Here is a 27,875-nt window from a genome sequence, read left to right on the forward strand (position 1 = left end):
CCCACTCCAGTATTCTGGTCTGGAGAATTCCATGGACTGTATAGTTCATAGGGTCACAAAGAGTCGGACATGACTGAGTGACTTTCACTTATGATAAATGATAAAAATTTAGTGGTATTTATGTTTGTTTTCAGTACTTTGCTCTCACAAATGATATAAAATTTCTCCAAACTGATTTTTGATATGCATCTTATTATATACTTAGCATCAATTCTTGGGTCCAAATTTACGATATTTTTAAAACTATGGATGCATATTATCAAATGCTTAACAATGACTCAGCATTTCCTCATTAAGTCATTCAACTGGCATTGTGACTATATGATACTTTTCTCATCCTCCTGGTTAAACACGCCCAATTCAGAGATCCCTCTAGTTGGCATTAGAAAGAGTTAAGGGGTGGGAATCAATGAGTACTTGTGTATTACTCCTTCCTCACTCCCTGCTTCCTCCCTCCTTAGCATTGCAGTGCCAGGATCTTCCGACCTCAACTAAGGCCCGGGTGAACTGCTCGCATCCCTTTGGTGACTTTAGGTACAAGTCGACCTGTAGCTTCACCTGCGATGAAGGTTCATTCCTGGTGGGAGCAAGTGTGCTGCAATGCCTGGATACGGGGAACTGGGATGCTCCTTTTCCAGAATGCCAAGGTAGGATGAACTCTTTCCAGTGTCTTGGAAACAAATTGTAGAGTTATTTCAAAAAGCTGTATTTAAAAGGTGGTGACTGTCTAGGAGACAGAAGCTTGAAATGGACTAGAAAATGAATAAACACTATCATAAGGAAGCCCTGATTATCAGGTCACATGGGGATCCCATGTGCAGAGGCCTTGAGCAGCTGGCAGATACCACAAGCGACGGGATGTCCAACAGCAGGACAGGGGAGTGGGCTGAAGGCCCCTACCATGGAGTAGGTTCACTGTTCTCACTTCGCTAAAGATAGTCTCTGGAAACAAGGCCAGGGGAAAAGATAGTCCCAGGATGTTGTTCCAAGACTAATCTGGCACTTCAGTCCTAGGAAACACAGAGTATAGTGGTGGGATGGCAGGTAACGCATGGGTTTAATAGGAGAATGGGAGGGGCAGCATTTACAGGTGCCCGGCTGCAAATAAGATTGGAGAAACCCGCTTAGAGTAAAAGTGAAGAGTGATGAAAACAGAAAGAAACTAATCTACATATGCAAAGTCACAGGATTCTCAGAAGAAAAAAAGTACCTATTCACTAGAGTCATCTATATCTGCATTTCACTTGATATAAAATAAAGCCAGTTATTGAGTGAAATAGAACTGGTTCTGATCATCTGGGTTTGAAAATTGAAAGATAGATGTATACTTTTTATACTCCCCATTCCTTTTTCTACCCAATTATTTACTTATATTTATGGCAAACCCTACCTTTAAAAGATAACATTTGTATTTATAAAAGCTCTAGAAAAATAAACAAAAAAATCTTACATACTGTCCCCAAAATATCCCACCCTAAAGTAGACACTGGTTATGTTTCTCCTTTATTGTATAAATTCCTCCAATGTTTTCCCACTTTCCCCTCCACACAATTAGTATTTTTATGAGGCATATATAAGCTTAATAATAAAATCAGATAGGTAAAATACTAGACAATTCTGCATTGTTTGCCTTTGCTTTTCACTTTGTGCCCACTTTCAACATGAGTAAAAGCAGACAGATACGTGTTTTTAATAAAAAGGAAACCACTTGCTATTCAGGTCACACATAAGCACACACACACGCACACTACTATTAAGTTAGGGCAACACAGAGTGAACAAATGAATGAACAAAGGGGCTGACCAACTCAACAGAACTGCATGGTCTTTACCCCCAGACACAAGGGAGCCTGGCAAGCCCTGGGGGTAGGGCTGAGCCCACCTTCCGAGCTGGGTCTGCAGAGACCAGGCTTAGGATTATGACCTTGGCCCCTCAGCTCTCACTCTGGCTACGCTGAAGCCTGGATGCACTACAAAGTCCACAGGACTGTGGGGAAGAACTCGGGAGTCCCTGAGGGCGTTCCAGAGCACAGCACCTTTCCGGACAGCCTTGGGCTGTGCAGGGCACAGATTACAGTTCATTGCCCCATACCGGCCTGCCTGTGGGTGTTTCACAGGAGGGAGGCTGACACTCACCACGGCTTCCTGTGACCTTCTAGTTCCCTTCCGCTTTTAGTTCTTTGTTTACTCTGACTGAACTTTCTCCTCTTGCTGCTGAGCGAGCATCATGTGAAATACCCAAATGTGGTCTGGGCAGGAAGGTACCATGAGGCTTGCAACCTACTAGCTGTTGTAATGTGCCCCAAAATGTGTTATCAGTTTCCTTTTCCAATGCCACACCCCCTCACCCACCTTCCCACCCCAGCTATCAGAAGGCAAAGTCACAAAGGAGCTGCCAACAGACTCATGGCACCACACTCATGGCACCACATTTGTCCTTATGGTTCATAGGCTTCTTGACTTGTCTGCTCTCCCCTCTCCTCACCCCCACACTGAACACAGAAAGACTTTTCAAGTGGTGGAAAATACCAGGTCTTTGGACAAATGGATGAGATGGGGGATGTAGCTGGAGAGAAGAAGGGAAGAAGGGAAGAGACAGGTACAGAAAATGCTCACAAAGCTTCAGGCAGTTCAAATCTGTGGCTGAAAGACAGCCCTGGTTCATCCACACCACCACTGTCTCTGGTCTAAAGCCACACATGACCCAATCAGGCCAAACAATGAAGAAGAAACACCCTAAACCATGTATCCTTTTTTTTTAAAAAGCCAGTGTGTTTCATTGAGTTTTATTTCGTTAATTGGCTGAGGGATATCTGGGCAGCCATTAACATTTGCATACATAGTGTTTTCACTTTTGAACCTTATAAAAATCCTGAGAACTATGTAATGCTATTATCCACATTTTAAAGGTGAATAAACATACGGAAATTCAGAGAGGTTAAAGTCACAGAGCATGATCTCCAACCAAATCAAATCCTCTAGCACCACAAACTCCACAGGGATAAACTGTGGCAAAGAACTGTGATATCTTGTTGACCAGTTTTTGTAAGTAGACAGGCAGAGTCATTTGCTGCTGGTCACTGTAGGATGAGACTGGTGGAAAGAGCATTTGCAGATGGCCAGTTACATTACTTGCTTACTTTGTGTCATGATTTTTTAATTTAATTTTTGCCTAGGATTTTGTTAACTTATTATTTTATATAATAATAAATTTGAGGTTCTCTGCAAAGCAAAGATTGTTATTTTTCCCATTTCATCGATGAAGCAACTGAGGTTCAGTATGTTTACTGTCCAGAGATGCACTGCTACTGAGTAACAGAGGCAGGTTTTGGACCCAGAGGTCATCACTTGGTTGGGGGAAGGAACTTTTGGAAGGGGAGAAAGTATTTTACTCCATTTCCCTATTTCCAATCACTTGTCATTGTTTTCTGGCAAGGTTATTGGGTCTACCTCTAAAGAAAGTGTCAAGGGAGCAGTCACTCCCACTCCCATCCAGGGGTAATTAACATGAATTGCATCACCATCACCATCTTTCCCAACAAAGTGCCAGCATCCTTTTAAATCACCTCTAAAGCTCTTTTAAATCCCTTTAGGGGTAAGCGTTTCAGAATACCAACCCACTGTCAGCTGCCGTTTCACACATTCAGGACGTCTAACTGGTGACTGGTACCATGAAATTTAAACAATCGTCTAATCCAGTACTGCACTGGTCTGTTAAGGACACACACATACACACACACACTGATTTAAGTGGCTGTGTTCTAAAACAATCTCCTCTCTCCTCCTTGGCTATGCCCACACTAGCTGTTACCTGCGCAGCTCTGCCAAACCCTCAGAATGGAGAAAAGACTTGTGTCCAACCTCTTGGAGGTTCCAGTTATGAGTCCACATGCTGGTTCACATGTCATGAGGGATTCTCTTTATCCGGACCAGAAAGACTGGACTGTACTCCATCTGGACACTGGACGGGCTCCCCACCAACGTGTGAAGAAGGTAGGACCATGGGTTTATCCTTTCTTATGGCTTCTCAGGTAACAGTATAGAATGGAGCATCATCATCAGGAATTCATGAAAATCTCAAGCTAAAGAAAGGCTTCTCTTCAAGGCATAACAATCTAGACCAAAAGCTTCCCCCCTCGAATATTCTTGTAACAATAACTTTAACCATTTCATAGTTCCATAATGTATTTCAGTGTCATTGTGACGTTTGATGTTTATCACAATCCTGAAATAAAGAGGACAGGCAATACTATCACCATTTTATGGATGAGAAAATAGAGGCTCAGAGATTAGGTAATTTATGGAAATTCATACTATTAGTGATGAAGCTCAGCTATGTCACTGGGACTTTTACTTCATTATAAAGAATTCTCCTACTACACTCTTATTCATTCCCACACCCTCCTTCACTGAGCATTGCTAAGCCCCAGACACTGAGCTTATCTCAGGGGTGGGTGTGATTTCATCCCAGCCCCTCGAGGATCTCACAGTCTAAGGATTTGTATATAGCCCCTCCTTGCTCCAGTTCCATATGGATTACAAGCTCCCTGAGGGCAGGAACTGCGCCAACTTCACCTTTGCATGTCCTGCAGCAGCTAGACAGGAAAAAATGTAGGTGTGTGACAAGTATCTGTTGAACTGAATCTTCTCATTTGCTGGTTAAATTTATTCAAGCTCAAGCCTTATTGACAATGAATTAGTGGATCCTCAAAGGCAATGGCCAGATCTTAGCTATGATTCCCCTGAAACATCTGGCTGACACATATCTGGTATATGAAAGTGAAACTGTTAATCGCTCAGTTGCGTCTGACCCTTTGTGACTGCATGGACTGTAGTCTGCCAGGCTCCTCTGTCTATGGGGATTCTCCCATCAAGAATACTGAAGTGGGTAGCTGTTCCCTTTTCCAGGGGATCTTCCCAACCAAGGGCTTGAACCCAGGTCTTCTGCATTGCAGACAGATTCTTTACCATCTGAGCCACCAAAGATAGTGTACTCTAAAGTAGAAGTTTGCAAACTGATTCATTTATAGCTCTTTCAAACATCATCATTTTGCTCTGTGACAACCTAGAGGGCTAGGATGGGGTGGTAGACAGGAGGGAGGCTCAATAGGGAGGGGACATACGTATACCTATGGCTGATTCGTGTTGTGTGGCAGAAACCAACACAATATTGTAAAACAATTATCTTCCGATTAAAAATAAATAAATTAAAAAAAAACAGTCATTACACAATTTAAGTTGCAGGAATAAGCAATTATATAGTATTTTTTTACCTGTAACATATGAAACCCAGAATAAAAGCAATATTCTCAAAGGAAAAAAAAGTCACCATTTTTTTGGTTCTTTTGTTCTGTTATTCCATGTACTACAGTCAGGAATAATAAAACCAGCAATAATAGCTAACTTTTATTGTTTGCTTAAGTACCAGCTATTATATTTGCATTTTTGCATTCAATACACACAATCCTTAACATGGTTATCATTATCCCTGTTTTAAAGATGAAGAAGTGGAGGCTTGAGAAGATAAATAGCTGGCAAAGATATGTGTGCTACATCTTAGCTACAAAGTGTGCAGTTAGGATTCAAACCCAGGTCTAGCCTGATTAGAGGACTAGAGCTTTTACCACTGCACTACACTGCCACCCAGTGGCCAGTTTCTAAACCCCAGGTCAGCTCAGCTCAATTCAGTTCAGTCGCTCAGTCCATTCCGACTCTTTGAGACCCCACCTACTGCAGCATACCAGGCTTCCCTGTCCATCACCAGGTCCGAGAGCCTACCAAACTCATGTCTATCGCGTCAGTGATGCCATCCACCCATCTCATCCTCTGCCGTCCCCTTCTCCTCCTGCCTTCAATCTTTCCCAGCATCAGGGTCTTTGCAAATAAATCAGTTCTTCGCATCAGGTGGCCAAAGTATTGGAGTTTCAGCTTCAACATCAGTCCTTCCAATGAATATTCGGGACTGATTTCCTTTAGGATTAACACATTGGATCTCCTTGCAATCCAAGGAACTCTCAAGAGCCTTCTCCAACACCACAGTTCAAACGCATCCATTCTTTGGCACTCAGTCTTCTTTATGGTCCAACTCTCACATCCATACATGACTACTGGAAAAATCATAGCTTTGACTAGATGGACCTTTGTTGGCAAAGTAATGTCTATACTTTATAATATGCTGTCTAGGCTGGTCATAACTTTTCTTCTAAGGAGCAAGCGTCTTTTAATTTCATGGGTGCAGTCACCATCTGCAGTGATAGTCATTCATAAATTTCACTGCTCTTGTCTAGTTGCAGCAGCAACTGCAGTAGCAGTTGTTTTAAAATGAACTTTAGATGAGTGATCAAGTGAGTGAATATGTTTTTAGAAATCTATTAGTGAAAAGAGCTAAATACTTATTCTTTCTTATTCCTTCTTGTGGGATGAGCACTAGATTAATATCCATAGACTTGTATTGCTCTTCCCTGAAGTTATGGAGTCACACAGAAGATCATGTCACACCCTGATATTCTCAACTCCAAAAGGAGAGGAGTGGACAGGACACCTCTGAGGCTTTTCCCCTGGACAAGGATCCTGTAGGCTAAAGTACATAAAATGCTACTGTGCGCGCATGTGTGCTGTCTTGTCCGACTCTTTGTAACTCCATGGAGTGTAGCCTGCTAGGCTCCTTTGTCCATGGGTCTCTGTCCACGGAATTTTCCAGGCAAGAATACTGGAGTGGGTTGCCATTTCCTCCTCCAAGAGATCTTCCCAACCCAGGGATCTAATGTATATATCTTGCGTCTCCTGCGTTGGCAGGCAGATTCTTTACCACTGTACCGCCTGGGAAGTCTAAAATGCTATCATCTATTGTCAAAAAAAAAAAAAAAAAAAACAAACCACTACAAGCCATCCAAGAAATCTAGGACTTTGATAGCTGATATCTTCAGGGCTTGTGCTTCATCACAGATTTTTCAATCACTCATTTGTTTATTTCATAGGCATTTATCACGAGTTCTATTTTTCCACATTCTGTTTTAAGGCTAAAAAATTAAAAAAAAAAAAAACCCGAGATATAAGAAATACCTCACTGAAGTTTTTTGTTTTTGTTTTTCTCATGAAAGTTTTAAATCATACACTGCAGTCAACATGGTTGTTAAATCTGTAATCTCTGAAGCCCCCATTCCTCCTGACTCTTTTCCACCTCCTTTTCTCCACAAGAGGTGGCATTTCAGGCCTGGCCCTGCCCAGTGTCTAAAACCAAACTTGACCATGGGCAGCAGCTTTAGTGAGCTATGGGCTTTGGAACTGCCAACCTGGTCTGAACCTGATAGTTAGCTCTGGCTTTGGACCTGTGTTTCTATCTCATTCTCCAAATTTAGGCTCTAGATTTAGGCAGAGAGTTCCTCTTCTTTTCCCATATGCCTGAGTCCATGAATTTTGAAACTTTCAGCAGTGAACTCTGATTCTCATATGGTATTCTGCAGAGTCCTGGACTCTATCAGAGGGGACTGAGGGCTACCAAGTACACAGGGGCGATGTGGCAAGTGGAGCACAGTCTCTTGTTTCATGGTGCAAAGTGGGGCTCCATTTTTCTGAGTAAGTCCACAGATATTTCCCTTTCTGTTAGAATGCCAGTTTCCTGGGCCCTCTAGGACTTGAGCTCCACCTGCATTTCCTAATCTTCCCCCTTGCCTTTACCCACCAGGACCTGAATTCTTTTCCCTGAGCATAAGCGGTATTGAGTTGCTCCCATCTGGTTGCTCTGTCCCCTGCATTCCTGGCTGTTGGGCCACTATCCTGATACGATGACTGTTCCCTCAATCACGTTGTCATTGACTCTCTGGAGACCCTGTTCAACTGCTGGACCTGACACCTAATGACCAACTTCACCTTGATGGGGAGGTATGGGTCCTGGTTTTGAGTCCCAATCCTAGCTCTGTGCTTCTGCCACACCCCAGCTCATCCAAGATCTAAAATACAGTAGACTGGTGCCCTCTAAGCTCTGGCCTGGCTCATGTCTCTGTTTCATTTCTCCACTCCTCCAACCTTTATCTGACTCTGTGAAGATTGCCAGTCTTTATTTTCAAAGTTTGAGTTTAGAACCACCAACTCAATGAAATTTATTATGTACACTATTTTTTCTTTCCAAAAATTTCATGACAAAACCACATTTGACTCAAGCTAAAAAAAATAATAATAATACACAGAGACAAAGAATTCATTAAAATTAAAATAATATAAAGCAATATTTTATCAGTTGATGACAGCATGTCTGTGAACCCACTAATTCATGAATTCACATGCCATCATGTTCCCCTACATCACCAATCAAAGAAAACATCAATGAAGACCGTTTCAATAGACAGCATTGCTTTGAAGTCCATGAAAATAGAGCATTAAATATGGTAATAAAACCAGCCCTTATCCGTTTCCTATTCTTCTTGTAATAAGTCAGTTTTTAATAAAGTTTTAGAGTAGGCTCAAGAATATGACTACTTTTTGTTGTTACCCAGAGAGGTCATCTCTTGGTAAAAATCTCATCCTCTACCTCTGCACTAGGGCCCCTCACTCCACCAACTTCCTAAATTTAATTCAGCCCCCATTGCTGAGTGCCCACCACTTGCCAGATCTGGAATGGGCTTCCACATACCTCATCAAGTCTGCCCCTCAGACCGGAAAACAGGCTTCCTTGTGCAAGTTAGTCAAATCCTTCTTAGGGGCCTTTGATTTGACAAGGTTTATGTTTACAGAAGAGGGTTCAGAAACTTCCCTAGGCACAAAAGCCTGTGTTTATAACCTTGGCAGAAAAAGACTCATAGAACTGAGACCAAAGCATATCCCCCAAGTAGATTTAATGCTGTGGAATTCTCTTTGTATGCTAGGGGTCACTTAAGTCAATTTTTAAAAACAGGAACTCCTCTTGTTTCTTTTCATATCATGTAAAAACACTTGTCAGAATGCATCCAAATTAAATTGTGCTTACTAACGTTCATTCTTTTGACAAATATTTTTAGACCCCTCTACTCTGCGTTAGGCACTGTTGCCTGGGGTATAGCTGACATTATGTATTTTCTGGGAGATTATGAAAAAGCTATTTGAGGAAAAATGTTCATAAATGATTTAAACTCTATGACTTATACCAATAGATAATAAATGTTTGATAAACAGAATTGATCTGCCAGGCATGGATTCATTAATTACTCAACAATTTCATAGTTCTAAACTGAAATTAAGTATGTTACTTTGGCTATCTGAATGGTTTCACACAATCAGGATCCACAGTCCTTCAGTGAACAGCCCACTCCAAAAAAATGTGGGCCAGCATGTAAAAACCAATACTTTTCCATGAGGCGTTGCACAGGGCTTCGAGAGGTTTTTTTTAAAAAAGCAAAACAGCTAAGCAAAATGAGCTTTATCTGACCAAGGCATTGCATTCAGATAGCCTTGGATTTAAAGAAAGAACAGTCACTTAATTTGGAATAACCCAACATGAGTGAAAGTCACTCAGTCATGTTCAACTCTTTGCAACCCCATGGACTCTACAGTCCACGGAATTCTCCAGGTCAGAATATTGGAGTGGGTAGCCGTTTCCTTCTCCAGGGGATCTTCCCAACCCAGGGATTGAACCCAGGCCTCTGGCATTGCAGGTGGATATTTTTCCAGTTGAGCCACCAGGGAAGCCCAAGAATACTGGAGTGGGTAGCCTATCCCTTCTCTAGGGGATCTTCCCTACTCAGGAATCAAGCCGGGGTGCATCGCAGGCAGATTCTTTACCAGCTGAGCTACCAGGAAAGCTCCAATAACCCAATATTTGTAGATAAATAATAGTCTCATGTCAGAGAATGTCACTGAGAGAAAGACATGATCCTAAGATAAATATGTAACTTCAATAAATTTATAAAAATAGTTTTTGAGGGAAATAGTGAATTCATTTACTCATACACTTGGCATATGGTTGTTGAATACCACCTCTTGAGATCCTGCAGTGTGATTGTGGGAGACACAAAGATTTATGATTCTCAGGTTTAGGAGCTTTCCATCCAGGAGACGAGGGAAGAGTTGACATGTGATATGATAGCATGAGAGTTCAAACAAAAACACTAATGTGTTTAGAGGAGAAGACTTCAAGTTGCAGTGATCAGAAGAGGCTTTGGAAAGGCTGTTGTCTGATTGGATCCCAGAGGATGGCTGGGATTTTATTCAATGAAAATGGAAAGAAATTTAGGGTAGTTGGAGTCAAGGCCCAGAGGCAAGAACACATGAGGTCAGTTAAGGGAATTCCCGGGGAATATCCTAGCTTGACCAGGAGGTTTTGCACTTACCTGTGCTATGAAACTGTGGTTTTCTAAAAAAAGAAGGCCTGGGGATCCAAATGGAAGGAATAGTAGTTTAGGACATAACATGATCATTGCAGGTGTAGATGTGCTGAATTTGTGGAGATAGCAGGATATCTAACCGGAAGGAGTTTCAGGCAGAAGGAAGGACAGAAATGAAACCTTGGGCTGCCCTTATACAAAGAGGATGGTGAGACTCAGGGAGGCCACGAGGTCTCTGAAGCAAAAAGTTTAGAGAAAAGAGGATTAAATGGTGAATTCTTTTTTTTTTTTTTTTAATTATACGCCCTCCCGCCTTCTTTGGGGAAAGCAAAGGCAAGGAGGCGGGTGAACGCCGGGAACCAGCCACGCCTAAATGGTGAATTCTTGAGTCTGACTGCTTAAACCCTTGACTCCTTCATTTTCAGAATTTCTCCCTATACTCCTCTTTGCAAACCCACCATCCTTTCCCCTGCCCTCTGCACTTCATGACTTGTGTTTGTTGTGAAATGTCTGCTACCTAGCAAAACACTGGAGACAGTGGTAGTGCAATTTGTTGAAAACGTGAATGAATTAATTTGGTGCAAAACAGGGTTTCCAGATCAATTTGGAGATTGTGACATTCTTGATTTGGCTCTCCAGCCATCAAGTGTCCAGAACTATCTGCCCCCGAGCAGGGAAGCCTGGACTGTCCTGACACTCATGGAGAATTCATTGTTGGCTCAATCTGCCATTTCTCCTGTAACAAGGGCTTGAAGCTGGAGGGGTCCAACCATGTTGAGTGCACAACTTCCGGGAGATGGATAGCACCCCCACCAACCTGCAAATGTAAAAGATACATGTCTTGTATCCTTGCAAGACAGCTCTTCTTCTAGAAATTTTCTCAACAAAAATAACAAATACTTACAAACACTCTTACTATGTGACAGGTACACATAATATTATTATGATTGTGAAAGTTTCACTTCTGTCATGAAGTGGGTTATCTATTGGGATACAGGAAACATAGCCTATGGATTTAAAAGACATATAAGGAGAGGCAGGATTTTTTCATATTTGTGAATAAAAGATATACTAATTTTTAAGCACAAATTTTCTTTCATAATTTTGGCCTCTTTTTCTCAAAGAGCTTTGTTGGGTCCATTGAATAGTTTCCATTTCTTCATCACCAGCTGAACACTAGGGGTGGAGTTACTGGTCAAATGTTTCAAATCAAGGAACTGAAGTGGGGAGAGGTCAGTTGTCATCTCTCTGCCACGTGGCAAGTTAATGACAGAGCCAGTGGCATCTTCCTCACCTCACATTTCATGTTGACCTTTGGCCTGAAGATAATGAACACCTCCCAATAGAGCAGCAATGGGCAAGCAATTGGTCTATGCATATTTTGCTGAATTTTCATATTTCTACACCCATTATTCTGGGTTTTTTTTTTTTTGGTTTTGTTTTCTTCTTATTATAAGTAACATTGACATCCTCTCCCCAAATTCTTCTTCTGGCCAGGGTAATCATCTCTTCAAGGATAATTTTAGATAATTGTTTTCATCTGGTTTTCTATGGTGGTGGATGGTTTAGTTGCTAGGTTGTGTCTGACTCTTTTGTGACCTCATGGATTGTAGCCTGCCAGGTTCCTCTGTTCATGGGAATTTGCATGCAAGAATACTGGAGTGGATGCCATTTCGTTCTCCAGGGGATCTTCCCGCACCAGGGATGAACCCGTATCTCCTGCATTGCAGGCAGATTCTTTACCGCTGAGCCACCAGGGAAGCCCCTGGTTTTCCATACCTGATTTTAATAGTTTTCCTTAACTTCCTTAAGGAGCTATTGCTAGAACCTCCCTGATTATGAAAGGACCAGAAGACAATTACTGTATGTCAGTCTTAACTCTGTTGTGTTCCTCTTAGTTGGGAGCTCTGTAAATTGAAACATTTTCTTTTCACAGTGGACACAGTATCAGCTCCTGCTCCAGGGGTGCAATGCCCAACCCTCATCGCTCCGAAGCAGGGAACAATGTCCTGTCAGCATCATGTGAGGAACTTTGGTTTGAATACCACTTGCCACTTTGGATGCAAAGCTGGATTCATACTCCTGGGAGATAGTGCTCTCCAGTGCAGACCTTCCAGACAATGGACGGCAGCAGCTCCCACGTGCAGAGGTGAGGCGAAACAGCAGGTAGCTCCGATGCTGTCTCCTAGCATGCTAGGCATTGTCCATGCCTGTCGAAATCCTACCTAATGCCAGTGACCACTTCAAGGGTCAGCTCCTCCATGAAACCCACAGCAATCCCAATTAGAAGTAATGAGCAACAGGCATATCATGTTTCCCCTTCCTTACATCGCAAGCTAATGCCCTGGTACTCCTAAAGGAGGAAACACATGGAAATGACAAAATGTGTTAGAGCCACAAGCATGCTGAACATGAAACCAGCTATATGAATTGTGAGTTACAAGGTACAATTCTATTAATGATGTGGCCTTGTGAACATTGCATATTTCATAACTGGAACCCAATTAAACAGATAAATTATGAATGTTACCTCTTGAAGACCTATACCCTATCATGAAGCAGTGTGCCTCTTCCATCACTGTATTCCCTATGAAGCACAGAACAGTGTTTTGCACATGTCAGTATTGCCCAACAATATGTGTTAAATTCAGTCTCCTGAGTTGAGTTAAATTTGAGTTAAATTTCGTTTTCTGTACACAAATCTGGGAGAATATCCTGAAATGCCCTGAAAAACAGTTTAAAGAGAATGGTGGTCTCTACTTCTTCCAAACTTTCAGAGGCCAGGTATGCTGAACAATTGTTATCTCAAGAAACATGTGCTGACATGGCAGTTAATTGCCAGTGGTAGTAATAATACTATTTAGGACAACAATATTTTTGAGAAGCAAAATTCTGTAAATAATATTTTTGTGGGCAAGACTGATCAATCCACTGGAAGTTTATTTACTGAATCGCCACTTTCTGCCCTCCTTAGTTCTTCGGCTATCCTTCTTTGAGTGTATATCTCAGTACATTTGATTTTGGAAGAACTTGTGGGAATATCAAAAATAGCTCATGTCCTTTCTGATCTTTTGTATTCCACCACATCTACTGGCAACCCTAGCTATGTTTCATATGAAACCATAATCTTTTATGTTCATTCTGTATGTTTGCTTTTCCTACATTCTTTTTTCTTCTGCAGCTGTCAAATGCGCCAAGCTACCTGTTACTGAGCCAATAGTGATGAACTGCTCCAACCCTTGGGGAAATTTCAGCTATGGATCAACCTGCAGCTTCCATTGCCCAGAGGGTCAATTACTTAATGGCTCAGAAAGAACAGCATGCCAAGAGAATGGTCAGTGGTCAACGACCATGCCAACCTGTCAAGGTATGTGTCTCATACAGGTTAGGAAGTCACTTTGATACGGAAAATAATGAAATCAGTTTTTCTCCTCTGTGTGTTTCTTAACAGTGGTCTCATTTTCTATCACTGGGTTTCCCCTGAGTTTAAGAATTGTTTCACAATGAATCAAACAGAATCTCTGAATCTTATGCAGCGCAGTGGGAATCAAATTTAGTGACTCTGTGTAAACAATCACCACTATGTTTTCAAAGCTCCAATTTGTGAAATGAATCCTCTCATTTCCTTTTAATCTTTGTATAGTATTGGATTGGCCAACAAGTCCAGCTGGGTTTTTCCATAAGATCTTACAGAAATACCCAAATGAACTTCTTGGCCAACCTAATATATCTTAAAGTTTCAAGATGTTTTAAACAGAAGGTTATTTAATGAAGAATCCTAATTCATTATCTCAGAAGACCTTTGTTTACCATATACCTCCCCCAAATAATACCCTATGTCTTCCCTAATCAAGCTCTGCTTGTAAGGTTTATTTCATCCCCTTCCATGTTTTTTCCCCTCTAGTGGCTTGTTGTAACTACTCTTTGTCATAAAAATGAATCTTCAATTACCTTCCCCCTCAAATTACCCAGTTTATTGTGTTTGTCCAAACTGCCATTTAATCATCTAATTCCATTTATTGAGTCTGTACCTTGACTCCTTAGAAATTATGTTTGATATTTAAGCATTAGGAAGAAAATCAAGTCCTGCTTGTGTCCCATTCTGTTGGAGTGATTTGCAACTTCCAGGCTTTTTGTGCTGGGTTGTTAGCACTGCCAGGACCTTGGAGGACTTATTTGATCTCACACCTTAGCGTTGTTGGGGCCCTTCTGGGGGAATGATGGTCTTCTGCACGAAACACTTCTTATGTCTCACACGTGTGTGTTTTTGTTTTACAGCAGGGCCACTGACTATCCAGGAAACCCTGACTTATGTTGGTGGAGCAGCAGCTGGTACAACAGGCTTAGTGACGGGTTCAATTCTCCTGGCTCTGCTAAGAAGGCGTTGCAGACAAAAAGGTAAATTGGAAACAGTATTCTCCTTATTTTCTTCTTTCATGTGATTTGGGGCAAGGCAGTGAAACCACAACTTCAGTAGTTCATGTCTGAAAACATTTGCATTAAAAGAAAATAAAGCCAAGTTAAGTGGTCCTGAGAACCAACTCCCATCAGAGTCAAATTTAGGGGGAAAAAATAAAACACAGATCCTCATATAATGGAAATCTGGACATGGGCCTGGAAATCTGAAATTTTCAAAAGTTCCTCCCCACCCCAACTCCACCTACTAAGATTTTATGAGGCCAGTGTGCATACTGACACTTGGGGGCTTCTGGTCCAGGTAACCTTGGTTATTGCCAAAACTAACTAGAAAGGAGTTATACTTCATTCATTCATTCTTTCACACAATAGCCATTTATTGGCCAACTGATTAGGTAGTGTAACCCAGAATGATGGTCCTTGATAGTAAGGAATGTATAATTCAGTAGGCGACGTCAAGTTAAATCAATGCTAATACTGAAGTGTATCAAGTGCATTAGGGCAAAAATGCTACCTGACCACTCCTGGAATACAAAATAGAAGGGTCCCACCCAGACTGATAGGGCAGAAAAGGCTCTTTTAAGTTTAACTTTGAAGAATAAGAGGGATGGATTTTGCCAAAGGAAAAAATCAAAATAGAGCTACAGCAGAGATAATAGCATGTGACAAGATCTAAAAGGGCAAAATACCTGGGAAAATGCTATGTTCAAGAGTTTATTGCACCTGAATTGGGAAAAAAAAAAAAAGCTAGTGGAGGAAGTGAAAAACAAAGCAGGAAGTGTAAAAGAGCTGCTGCTTTAGTAATGACTTGGTATGAAAGCTAAGAGATGTGTATGTGCTCATGAAAACTTGTAGAGCTAATTCAGGATTGAGGCAAGAAAGTGACCCAAATGGATGAAGATTTTCTATAAGGGAAACTGTGTTTCTCGGATTGTTCATCAAAAGATAGCTGTAGCCTAGGAATAAAAAAAGAGAACCCTCCCTTAAGAGTTCAAACATCCTTTCATTGTCTGCCTGAGATGCTCAGCCTGTCCCTAAGTGGAGAAGCCTCTTCTTTTTTTTAAGTTGATGTACAATATTGTGCCAATCTATACAGCTAAGTGACTCATTTTTACACATACATACATTCTTTTTTAAATATCCTTTTCCATTATGGCTTATCCCAGGAGACTGGATACAGTTCCCCATTCTATACAGTAGGACATTGTTTATTCATTTATATGTAATAGTCGGCAGCTACCAACCCCAAATTCCCAGTTCATCCCTTATCCTCCCATCCTCCCCCTTGGCAATCACAAGTCTGTTTTCTATGTCTGTGAGTCTGTTTTGTAGATAAGTTCATTTGTGCGATATTTTAGATTTCACATTTAAGTGATATAATATGGTATTTGTCTCTTTCTGACATAAACAAGCCTCTTCAAATAAGCTAATGAGGCTGCCCATCTCTCCTCATCAAACTGGGGGTATCAAAGGGGTCAGGAATGCTCAAATCCAGGGACAGAAAGTGGCTATGTTAAAAGTACTTGCCAGCACTCTCCTGGAATTGAAATTTCAACACCTATTCTTCACTGCTCAGAAGAACCCCTTGTTCCCTATTCTCATGCTCTCTCCTTTCACAAAGCCACCATTGCATTAGGCTGATTTTCCAAAGTTCCTTCATATACTCTCCTGTGAGTGAGTGAATAGGACAACAGATATACAGTAACTCTGCTTAAAGACCAAAAATCTACAACCAGTCCCTCCACGCAACATCTGTGCCTGCTTAACCTAATCCAGAAGGCAGAGGCAAGAGCTCCTAAGACCCTGATCCCAATCTCCATCACCGTGTAAGAATCCTGTTCCTGCATCTTCCCCAAATTCTTTCTTTAGTTTTGAGATATTTCCAGTGAACCCTCTAAACTATGGAGAGGGATCAGCCACCACCCATCCTCTAATATCTATATAATAAAAAATTCATTTGTGAGGATGGAATGTTCTGATCTGTCCCACTTTGATTTTAAACTTTCTAGGATTCCAAGTTCAAATACTAGGAAAAGCCTGCATACTATGTCCCTCTCCTGCAAATTCAAAGTGCACCCTCATTATCACACCGAAAGCTCAATCATGCCCTGTAATAAATACACTTGTTCTTTTTCATTTCACCTAATATTTTCTAAATGCATTCAGGCATGAGATGCTTTCCCCTTTGTATCTACCCATGGGATGATTGACAGACATGCTGCCATGTTTAAAGTGTCCACAATCAGAGTTCAGTGTCTGGATTATGACAGGAGGCCCCCGATAGTGTATATGATCAGGGAAGGAAAACACCCACTGTTATGTTTGGGTTTGTTTATGCAATTAGCTTGCCCAAGCTCAGTTGGTAAAGAATCTGCCTGCAATGCAGGAGACCCAGGTTGGATTCCTGGGTCAGGAAGATCCCTTGGAGAAAGAAACAGCAACCCACTCCAGTATTCTTGCCTGGAAAACCCCAGTCTAACAGGCTACAGTAAATGGGGTTGCAAGAGTCGGACACAACTTAATGACTAAACCACCACCAAATAATGATTAAGAGAGTATGGACAGAATGCAAATGCAGAGGGTCTCAGGTGCCAAAGAAATGCGTTTTGAGAACCGATGGTCTCAACGACACCAAGAGTAGCCAAGGGGATGAAGTCGGACCCGAGGTAGGAGGACAGGTTGTTAGAGAAAGAGAAGAGAAGAAAGATGAGCGGACTCTGGAGTTGCATACTGCTGAATGTTTAATTTAGCCTAAAACAGGTCCCACCTCTCAGGGAGGGATTGTTCCCAATAAGTCCCTTATAATAAGCCTGCCTGGAAATCAGTCTGCTGACTTACCTCAATAACCCTATCGCTGATGACCTTTCCCCTTCATCTCATTTTTTTTCTTTTAAACCAATTGTCTGTGTCTTCTTGCTTATTTCAGATGATGGAAAAAGCCCCTTGAACCCTCAAAGGTAAGATGGAAATGTTTTATGGTTAAGTTTTTCTAGTTTGACTTTTTAATTCACTCTATGAATTATTAATTCACTGTATGAGTATGTCAGAATGACTATACAGACACGCCTTTTATGAAACAGTCTTTGGCAATGTCCCCTAGACTAATTCTGAAGCAAAATTTACCAGTAATATGTCCCAGCAATACATAATATTTTTTAAAAATCACTAAGTGCCCTAATGATAATATAAGGGAGAAATACAAGATACAAGCGAAAGTGACATAGAAATAACACACTGGAACTGGGGCACCACAGTAGCAGTGCTATGAGGTCATCATCCATCAGATACTTGTACCTTCAAGTAGAATCACGATGAAGGCAACAGTCAGAAAGGTCAGCTGGCAGGAATAGTCTATTAGTGAGTCAAACAGTATCCGAAGTGTTGTCAACACCAACCTGATTTTTTAAAATGATGAATTATTCTGGCGAAGAGTTGGAAAACCTGTTATTATCCTCTCTTAATTCAGATGGTAATTGTGTTTTAAAAGATACACACAAAAAACTTAACATTTATATGTAAAGCTGTTCAGTTCTAGGCTCAGAGATTTTTCACCTCCAGGAATGTTGAGTAGGTTTTCTAAAGTTGTGTGGAGTGTATAAGACAATTCTTTTGTGCCTTGGGCATTTTAGGACATCCAGCATCCTTAGTCCCTGCCTAAATGTCAATAATAAGTCTTGCTCATTATGAAAATTTTTAAAAATTGCTATAGGGAGCAGTACTACCATTCTTTGAAAAGTATTGCCGTATGATCAAGTATTAAGGGTAGAATTTTAAAAGGATTTCCTCTCACCAGGAAGAGGCTACAACAGGGGTCAGAGCAGGTATTCAGTACCTAAAGTATCAACAATAACTTGGGTATGAAGCACAAAGAAAATTACCCAGAACAGTTGATTGGGATCTTGAAAATCTCTTTGATTTTTACTCTTCTTTCCCTCTAAAGTCAGAGAATTTCAGGGCTGGGTGGTATTTCATGGTCTCTGGATGAACTTTGTGAAGGACTGGGGTCAAGGACAAAGCATCATATGGCAAGTTCACCTTTGTGTTTCTGTTCTTTAGCCACCTAGGAACATACGGAGTTTTTACAAATGCTGCGTTTGACCCAAGCCCTTAAGGTAAGTTGCCTACAGATGTATTTTTGAAGGAAACAGACAGTAGGAAAAAGAAGACTATAAAGCTTGCCTTTTCTTTATATAATGAGGAGTTACGCTTTAAGCATATATTAGAGTTCAAACTATGCAGCAAATTGTGTTGGCAGTGGGAGACAGGCACAGCAGAAGAGTACAATAGATGGTGAGCATATAGGAGGATTTCCATTTACTCCAGGATGTAAGTGTTCTAATTAGATGTAACTTATTTCAGGATGTATGACATTCCCATTACTGGCTGCTAGATGGTACTCATACTGTAGCCTTGCTTGATCACCAGAAATCATGACAACTAGAAAAATTTTACAAACTTTATGGAGCCAGTTCCCTATGCAACCTGCTGGGAAAACAAAAATAATATGATATTATCATATAATTATCAAAAATAATATGATATTATCATATATTATAATGTTATATTATCATATAATATCATATATGCCATATATGATAATACCTTCTTTCTTCCAAAAAGCTCAGTGAGTGGTTAAGTTTCCTAAATAGCCTAGATGACAGAATATCTGGAATCTAGAAAAAGATTATACAAAGCCTTAGAGGGTACATATGATGAGAGCTTTCTTTGATATTTTTCAGGAAAATACAATAATTTTAATTCTCGCTGTCATTTTCAGAGACCTGTCCTTGTCTTGGTGACCTCGTCCAATCCCCACAGGATCCTATTTTTGAACATCAGCTTTCCCAAAAAGACTTGATTATAACTGTTGAGTATTTGCTGCCGTTTTCTGTAAATACTTGTGAATAAAGGACATGGAATTTCCTTTAGATTAGTTCTGCACCAGAGCAGACGGACTGGACCACAAGCCCCAATTCTCCACCCACCACCCCTTCCTGCTCCATTTCCTCTTCCTCCAACACAAGCCTCAGAAGCTGGGACTGAGTCTTTCTGCAGTGTTCTGTGGGCTTTGGCCTAGCTGTCACTTGCGGTACTAATTAGCTAGAGTCCAGAGCATCTGACTCACCAGAAGACCAGACTGGAAAAATAAAAATGCCTCTTTATTTTGGGACTGGAGGAGGTTCTCCTCTACTTTGTTGGAAGGCAGGAGGTGTCTCTGACTTGAGGGAATTTCTATAGGATTTCCTGGGTCTTCAGTGCTTGCTGTTGGTGAAGCCTTCTGGACTTCCTTGAAGCTCCAAGAGAGGCCTCTGGATGGCACCAGAGGCTGCAGAGGCCGCAGAAGACTGGTGCTCCGGACAGGAAGGTACATGTCACTGTAGACCGTCCCTCCGCCGTCACTCTCCCCCAGAGGACCCAGAGACCAATCCTTGAATGTCTAGTTAAAAGGATTCCCTAAATGCCATGTTCTAGTGTTTGATATTTTGCTGAATAAAGTCTGTATCCATCACTTTGTTGACATTAATGTAATATACAATCACGGTTGTCCCAATTACAAACTCGAGACTAGAGTCGGCAAATATGTATCTTACCACCACCCTAAACACACAAGAAGAAAATTAGAGAAGCAGAAAAGTCTTCATCGCCTGAATGTGTTTTATTTGATTCACATATTTAATAAATACGTTATTAAAAGTTACACAGTACTTATCTGAAACTGATACAAAAAATACAGAGCCAAACAATATAGCTGTCCTTTCTGTGAAAAGCGAGGCAATGAACATGTCACACGGACTAGGTAAACATGCAAATAAAATGCAAATAAAACACGCAAATAAAAATGGTGAAACAGTCTAACTAAAGGTTACAAGGTTTTGCAAGAATTTTGGTAGTAACCTCGAGATTTAGGGACACACTGCTTTTAAAAGGTGTTACTGTTCTAGAGTCTTTTGGACTCTGTGGGAGAGGGAGAGGGTGGGACGATTTGGGAGAATGGCATTGAAACATGTATAATATCATATATGAAACGAGTCACCAGTCCAGGTTCTATGCACAATACTGGATGCTTGGTGCTGGTGCATTGGGACGACCCAGAGGGATGGTATAGGGAGGGAGGAGGGAGGAGGGTTCAGGATGGGGAATGCATGTATACCTGTGGTGGATTCATGTTGATATATGGCAAAACCAATACAATATTTTAAAGTTAAAAAATAAAATAAAATAAATAAATAAAAAGCTTCACTTACACGAAAGTGCCCATAGCACCTCTGACTGCTCACTTTATGCTGATCACTAGGCTCAGTATTAGGGCTTCCCTTATAGCTCAGTTGGTAAAGAATCTGCCTGCAGTGCAGGAGGCCTGGGTCCGATCCCTGGGTCGGGAAGATCCCTGGAGAAGGAAATGGCAACCCACTCCAGTATCATTGTCTGGAAAATCTCATGGACAGAGGAGCCTGGTGGACTGCAGTCCATGGGGTGGCAGAGTCAGCCACAACTGAGCGACTAACACTTACTTAGGCTCAGTATTATAGGAGAATGATTGTCAGCCCTGTGTCCTGACTCAGAATCTATATTTTGTAAAAATCTCCCCCAATGGAATTCTGATGGCTTACCAGCTTTGTAAAGCACTGATATGATAAATGAAAAAGGAAATGGCACTGTTCCTGTTCTTCAATAGCTGATAATGTAATTGGGGACACAAGAGACACCAATACAAACTGACCAAGAGTAATAAGTATGTTATTTGAAGAGTGTGGTAGGAATTCATAAAATGGAAAAGTCAGTTTGTCCCAGAATCAAGGAGATAGGTGAGACTCTGATTGGAATTTACAGAGTGGACAGTGAAGAGTAAGAGAATGGCATTCTTAGTAAATCAAATAATGTCAGCCAAGAAGCAAAGACAGAGGTTGCTGAGGAGCCTGACATCATGGAGATCCCATGTGAGATGCTAGATTACAATTTATTGAGAACTGTTGCGACAAATCCTCTGTCCATGGGACTTTCCAGGCAAGAATACTGGAGTGGGTTGCCATTTCCTTCTCCAGGGGATCTTCCTGACCCAGGGATTGAACCCATGTCTCCTGCATTGACAGGCAGATTTTTTTTTACCACTGAGCCACCAGGGAAGCCCCTGAGACAAGTCATAGACAGAAGCTTGGAGGCAAGTAGATTCAGGGAGCCCAAGATAAATCATAATGATGCTTCAGACAAGATAATTCTCAGATTCTCTATACATAGCCAAATCATATCTTAAAGCCATGAGAACCAGCCAGATCCTCTGAAATACGTAAGGAGCCCTGGGGACAGAAAAGATATAATCATAGTAATCAACTACACAGTGTTCCTTTATCCTCCCAACCACCCTATTGGGGAAAATTATTATCATCATCCTTATTCTCCTGATGTCAAAACTGAGATCAGAGAGGTTGTGTAACTTATCCAAGAGAATACGGCAAGTAAGTGGGATTGAGATCTGGTCCGATTCTCCCAGTGAAACTCTTTAAGCCCTCTCTTTTGTCTCTGCCTTAGGTGGCCAGAGGCCCTTATCAAGACAGAACTGTGCAACAGACAAAGACAGATGGCAGATGATATCACTTACATGCGGAATCTTAAAGAAAATGGCACAAAGGAACTTATTTACAAAACAGAAACAGACTCCCAGACCCAGAAATCAAACTTAATGAATACCAAAGGGGGAGACGGGAGGGATAAATTAGGAATTTGGGATTAAAATATATACACTAACTCTGTATAAAATAGATAAACAACAAGGACCTACTGTACAGCACAGGGAGCCATACTCAACAGTTTATAACAACCTATAATGGAAAAGAATCTAAAAAAGATTATATACATTTATGCTGTTGTTTAGTCACTAACTTGTATCTGACTCTTTGTGACTCTATGGACTGTAGCCTGCCAGGCTCCTCTGTCTATGGAATTTTCCAGGCATGGAAATTAGCTACTAGAGTGGGTTGCCATTTCCCTTCTCCAGGGGATCTTCCCCACCCAGGGACTGAACCTGTGTCTCCTGCATTGGCAGACGGACTCAACCGCTGAACCACCTGGGAAACCCATATATGTATCACTTTGCTGTACAGCTGAAACTAACACAATATTGAGTCAAGACAGAACTGTACATGGGTAGAAGTTAGTAAAGTGAGCCAGGCCATCAGGCCCCATTCATGTGATCACCCCCTTGCTTCCTCACCACCTGAAAATATAGTATTTCTGTGCCCAGCAACAGGGCATAATGCCCTCTTCCTCAGATCAGAAGGAGAGTGGTGTGGTTAAGGATTTTGGGTCCCACCACGATGGGAACTGCAGAAGGTCTGGCAAGTGTGAACTCTGCCCCAGGCAGCTTTTTTGGTGGCTGGGGCTAGTGAGGGGTTCCTGGGCAGTGGGCTGAGCAGATGGAAGTGTGGGAGACAGTTTTACCCCCTCTCATGAATCCCTGAGTACTGCCCTGGCCGCTAGAACCTCCTATCACCGCATTTCCTTCACCCGTGGTAAAACAGTCACTAACTTGCTGGCTCTTCCTAATACCTCCGTCATCTGGGGCAGTGACCCAGCCAACCCTCAGCCTAGAAAGGTCTGAGGAGGTGGGGACAGTCCGGGCTATAGCCATCAGCGGCGCCTGGGGGAGTTGACAAGGAGGAGGACACTGCCACCCGCAGCCTCTGGGAGCTCACTGCAGCCCGGCCTGCGGACAGCCTCGCAGAGGCAGCCCTAACCCACCCCCGGGGTGGTGGCGGCAGGCAAGAGAAGGAAAGGAACCATGTTCCTCGCTTGCCCTGGCTTCTGGGTCCTGGTGGTCCTAGGCAGCAGCTGGGCAGGCTGGGGGAACCTAGGGGCTGAAGCAGCAAAGCTAAGGCAGTTCTACATAGCTGCTCAGAGCATCAGATGGAACTACTGCCCCGAGTCCACACACCTCAGGTAAGGCAGGTGGGGTGTCTGGATGGGTTTCTCCGGGAAGAATAATCTATTTCTTTTAGAGAACATTCCTTTTGCAATTCCATTTCTGTGTGTGTGTGTGTGTGTGTGTGTTTAACTTCAGATAGGTAAATATAATTAATAGGAGGGTTTAATGAATAAAATTGGTGGATGCTCATTTTGCCTCTAATAATACAGTGTAATATTCTAAGGTTACAGAAAATATTGTTTGGCTAGATACTGCTTTCAAGAGTTTGTTGTTGATATAATTTTGTTAGTATCATTGCTTGTTGGTTTAATATATTGATTGATTCAAAAGCACCAGGCACCTACCTCTTCGTTAGCCCTTGTTGCAAACTCCTATTCCAGATATTTAGTAGTTTAGTATTTTTAGGAAGGGCTTCCCTGGTGGCTCAGATGGTGAAGAATCTTGCGCAATGCAGGAGACTTGGTTTCAATCCCTGGGTCAGGAAAATCCTCTGAAGAAGGAAATGGCACCCCACTCCAGTATTCTTGCTTGGGAAATCCCATGGACAGAGGAGCCTGGTGGATTATAGTTCATCAGGTCACAAAGAGTCAGACACAACTTCTAGGTACATACTATTTATTTTATATCCACTTAGCTTCATCTTCTAAAACTAAAGATGTGTACCTTGTAACTTTATTATAAGCAGATTATTGAGTAACAACTGCCAAACTTTTGTTGCCTTCTTATAAATGACTTTCAAATCATCAATTCATAAAAATGCAACATTGTTTTTCTTTTATCTTTTTTCCTGTTTCACATGACTCTCATTCTTCTCTCATTCTTTATCAGTCCCTGGGATATGGTCTACTCTGGCTATTTTGATAAGAGTCACATTAAAAGGCTTATGTAACTAAGACAAGGGTCAAATAATAAAACTGTATCTGAGTTGCAAACTCTTTTCCTAACTGAAAGATTAGAAATAAGATTTCCCAGAAATTAAACAAATCACAGGTTCTACTCAGTATTTCTCTGAATAGTAAACCTCTTAGTGTAACTAAGATTTTTTTTTAACTTAACATCACAGTTTAAATGATTGTGAAAGATGTGTTCCTCTTTTACAATTTCGAAACCAAAGCAATCTGCCAGGAAAGTATTGTGATGTTTTAAGCCTTTTAGTGCATAACATTAACCCTTTTCAAAATCTTTTCTCTGTAACTGGATTATTTCGGAGGGTGTGTCAGCTTGGTCTTGTAGTAGTAAGTCCCTCTTAAAAAAAATCATTTAAAATATTGTATTTCAAGGTGATAATCTAGGTCACACCCTCACCCTTAGAGAGCCGATACTAACAAAAACCCCAAAGGAAATAGCAGTCTTTCCAACATCTATTTTCCTGCTCATGGGTAGAACACTAGCTTGGATGCTGGCTTTCCTATGTCATGCTTATGCTTGCTTATACTTGGGAGTTCTTTCTTCTGCAATTAACAACGAGAATAACAAGTTGAATATTGAAGGCAGAATCACATAGGGCAACACCCTGATTTACCTGGTGAGTTCTCAAAAGAAGCCGTGATTGGTCATCCTATCCTCTCACTCTGTGATTGAGTTTCCAGAATTCTGGGAACAGTTACTCCTCTGTTATCAATTATTGAGTCAAAACCAAACAGTGATAATCCAGATGAACTGTCGCTATTTTCAAACCTCAAATCATGTCATTTCTTTCTAGTACTTCTTTTTTAAAAATTTATTTATTTTTAATTGAAAGATAATTGCTTTACAGTATTGTGTTGGTCTAGTACATCTACGTGAAAAATTAAACCTGTATATCTGGCTGCTTAAACTAACTTGTTTTAAATTGTCCTACATCGAGAGCTAATGATACTCACTATAAAGAAATCAACATCCATCCTTTCCTAAAGTGTATTTTAGCACCAAGCGAAGATCTTTCCTTATTTCATGTAATATCGTCAGGGCAGTGCCTTTTAGTGGTGAAATAGATCTTTTATTCTTGCTCTTGAGCAAAAGTGAATATTTTTGAAAATTTCCCTAAGGAAATATGTTCAATCACTTGCATGCATATAGTAACAGATATTGAAAAAAATAGATGTACATTGTTCTCTCAAGGGTTTAAGCTTTATATGATTTTATTATGAATAAATCATCTTTAAAGAATTCTCATAAATGGAAAACTCATCATGCATATTGTTTGAATTCATCTTTAACTTTCTGCTCAGACTGATTATTTTCCAATAGCAATTCAGTTGTTCAAATTAAAAATAAATATACCTCAGTATGCACACACAATATACACAGGGAAACATATTAGGAAGCACACCTCTATTAAAATTACTCTACATAAAAGACTGATTTTTCATAGTAAAGATTTTATACTGTCACCTGTACTCCTGTATTTAAAGATCTATGGTTAGGGACAGGAAACACATTTCACTTGCACCCTTCCAAGAAAAAGGACCTCCACATTATGGACACTAACATATACAATCCTAGGGTTCTTGGGCTCTATGAACTCTTAAGAGGTCATTTAATTAATTTTCAACTTGCATGTTTTAACTTCCTACTTTTTCCCAAACTCAAAGCACTCAAAGCAGTTAGTAAATAATTGTCTAGTTTCTACTTGAATGCTTCCAGTGACTGAGAACCTACCACCTTCTATAGCTGGCCTTTCCAAAAATACTTACACGTGCCTCTTTTAATTCTGCATTCAAATATTAACACAGTTCTTGTATCCCACATTTTAAAATTATGACAACTACTAAAATTACAGATTTTTCTGCTTGCTGGGAAAACTTGAAAGTGAAAAATCAACTTTAGTTACACTTTTAAGATATTACTAGCTAAAATGCATTGAATATTTACAATGTGCCAGCTCTAAGCCCTTTGTAGGTATCAGTTTATTTAAAATTTGTAATAATCCTTGAAGGAGATTTTACTGTTGGTCCCAGCTCACAATTACAGAAACAGAGGCAAAAATGGATTAAATAAACTTTTCAAGGTTATATAGGTAACAAGGGGTAGATACAGGATTCAAACCCAGACACTCTGTACATACAACCAGTTCTCTTAGCCTCTGTGCTACATAAACATCAAAGCAAATGTGATTAGTATCTTTCTCTGTTATGACCTAATTATACTGGGCCACTCTCTGGATTAGGAAGCATATCAAAGCCAATATGGGCAACTGGTTTACATATCTGTAAGAAATTGTCCCCAATTATCTTTCCTTTTGGGCTCCCCTGGTGGCTCAGATGGTAAAGAATCTGCCTGCAATGCAGGAGATCTGGGTTTGATCCCTGGATTGGAAAAATCCCCTGGAGCAGGCAACAGCTATCCACTCCAGTATTCTTGACTGGAGAATCAGATGGACAGAGGAGCCTGGTGAGCTGCAGTCCATGGGGTTGCAAAGAGTCAGAGATGGCTGAGCAACTAACACTACTACTATTATCTTTCCTTTTACCTTTAACTTTGAGTTTAAGACAAGGATGGGAATGACGTGCCCATCTTTAGAGACACAGAAGGAATGGATGGAAATTATCCCAGTACTCTCCCTGCTTTCCTCTCTGAATTCTTAACCATGGGAACAATTGGCCCTGTGCATCTGTGGATATGAAAGCTGAAGATACAGCCGGCTAACTGTACTCTTATAGAAGGGACTTGAACATCTGCAGTTTTAAATAAACTGATACCTACAAAGGGTTTAGAGCTGGCACAGGGGTGTTGTGGAACCAACCCCCACAGATACCAAGGATGACCGGACAGTAGTTTCTGAATCTTGGTTTTGCCATTATCAACTGTTTCTCCTCAGGCAAGTTACTTAAACTTAGATTTGTCATTCATTTGTTTCCTATATGAATCCCAGGGCTTTGACTCCATTAGCCATCTTCAACTTCTGAGCAAGAAAGAGTCCATTAAATCAACAGTTTTTGACAGTTCCCCAGCAGCTTGGGCTTCCTTGGTGGCTCAGGCGGTACACAATCTGCCTGCAATGCAGGATATGCAGGTTCAATCCCTGGGTTGAGAAGAATCCTGGAGAAGAAAATGGCAAACCACTCCAGTACTTTTGTCTAGAGAATTCCATGGACAGAGGAGCCTGCTGGGCTACAGTCCTGCTGTTGCTGCTGCTAAGTCGCTTCAGTCGTGTCCAACTCTATGCGACCCCAGAGACGGCAGGCCACCAGGCTCCCCTGTCCCTGGGATTCTCCAGGCAAGAACACTGGAGTAGGTTGCCATTTCCTTCTCCAATGCAGGAAA

The 27,875-nt window shown here is 41.2% G+C and overlaps 2 protein-coding genes across 2 annotated transcripts in view; both read left to right on the plus strand.

The window, feature by feature from the left end:
- Window positions 1–20,219, plus strand: part of SELP (selectin P) — a 43,479-nt gene extending 23,260 nt beyond the window's left edge. Inside the window, exons 7-14 of the mRNA XM_086344781.1 lie at window positions 462–647; window positions 3,804–3,992; window positions 12,231–12,443; window positions 13,476–13,661; window positions 14,573–14,692; window positions 17,637–17,667; window positions 18,767–18,822; window positions 19,488–20,219. Of these exons, the coding sequence (XP_086200907.1) occupies window positions 462–647; window positions 3,804–3,992; window positions 12,231–12,443; window positions 13,476–13,661; window positions 14,573–14,692; window positions 17,637–17,667; window positions 18,767–18,821 (980 nt within the window). The 3' untranslated portion in view covers window position 18,822; window positions 19,488–20,219. The remainder of the gene's footprint in view (window positions 1–461; window positions 648–3,803; window positions 3,993–12,230; window positions 12,444–13,475; window positions 13,662–14,572; window positions 14,693–17,636; window positions 17,668–18,766; window positions 18,823–19,487) is intronic.
- A 3,137-nt stretch (window positions 20,220–23,356) lies between these two features.
- The window catches only part of F5 (coagulation factor V), an 81,333-nt gene continuing 76,814 nt past the window's right edge, over window positions 23,357–27,875 (plus strand). The window contains exon 1 of the mRNA XM_086344782.1: window positions 23,357–23,644. Within this exon, the coding sequence (XP_086200908.1) occupies window positions 23,487–23,644 (158 nt within the window). The 5' untranslated portion in view covers window positions 23,357–23,486. The remainder of the gene's footprint in view (window positions 23,645–27,875) is intronic.

This window comes from Bos grunniens, chromosome 16 (assembly GCF_055505025.1).
Source record: "Bos grunniens cultivar Pamir isolate PY7600 chromosome 16, Bosgru_T2T1.0, whole genome shotgun sequence".
Classification (NCBI taxonomy): Eukaryota; Metazoa; Chordata; class Mammalia; order Artiodactyla; family Bovidae; genus Bos; species Bos grunniens.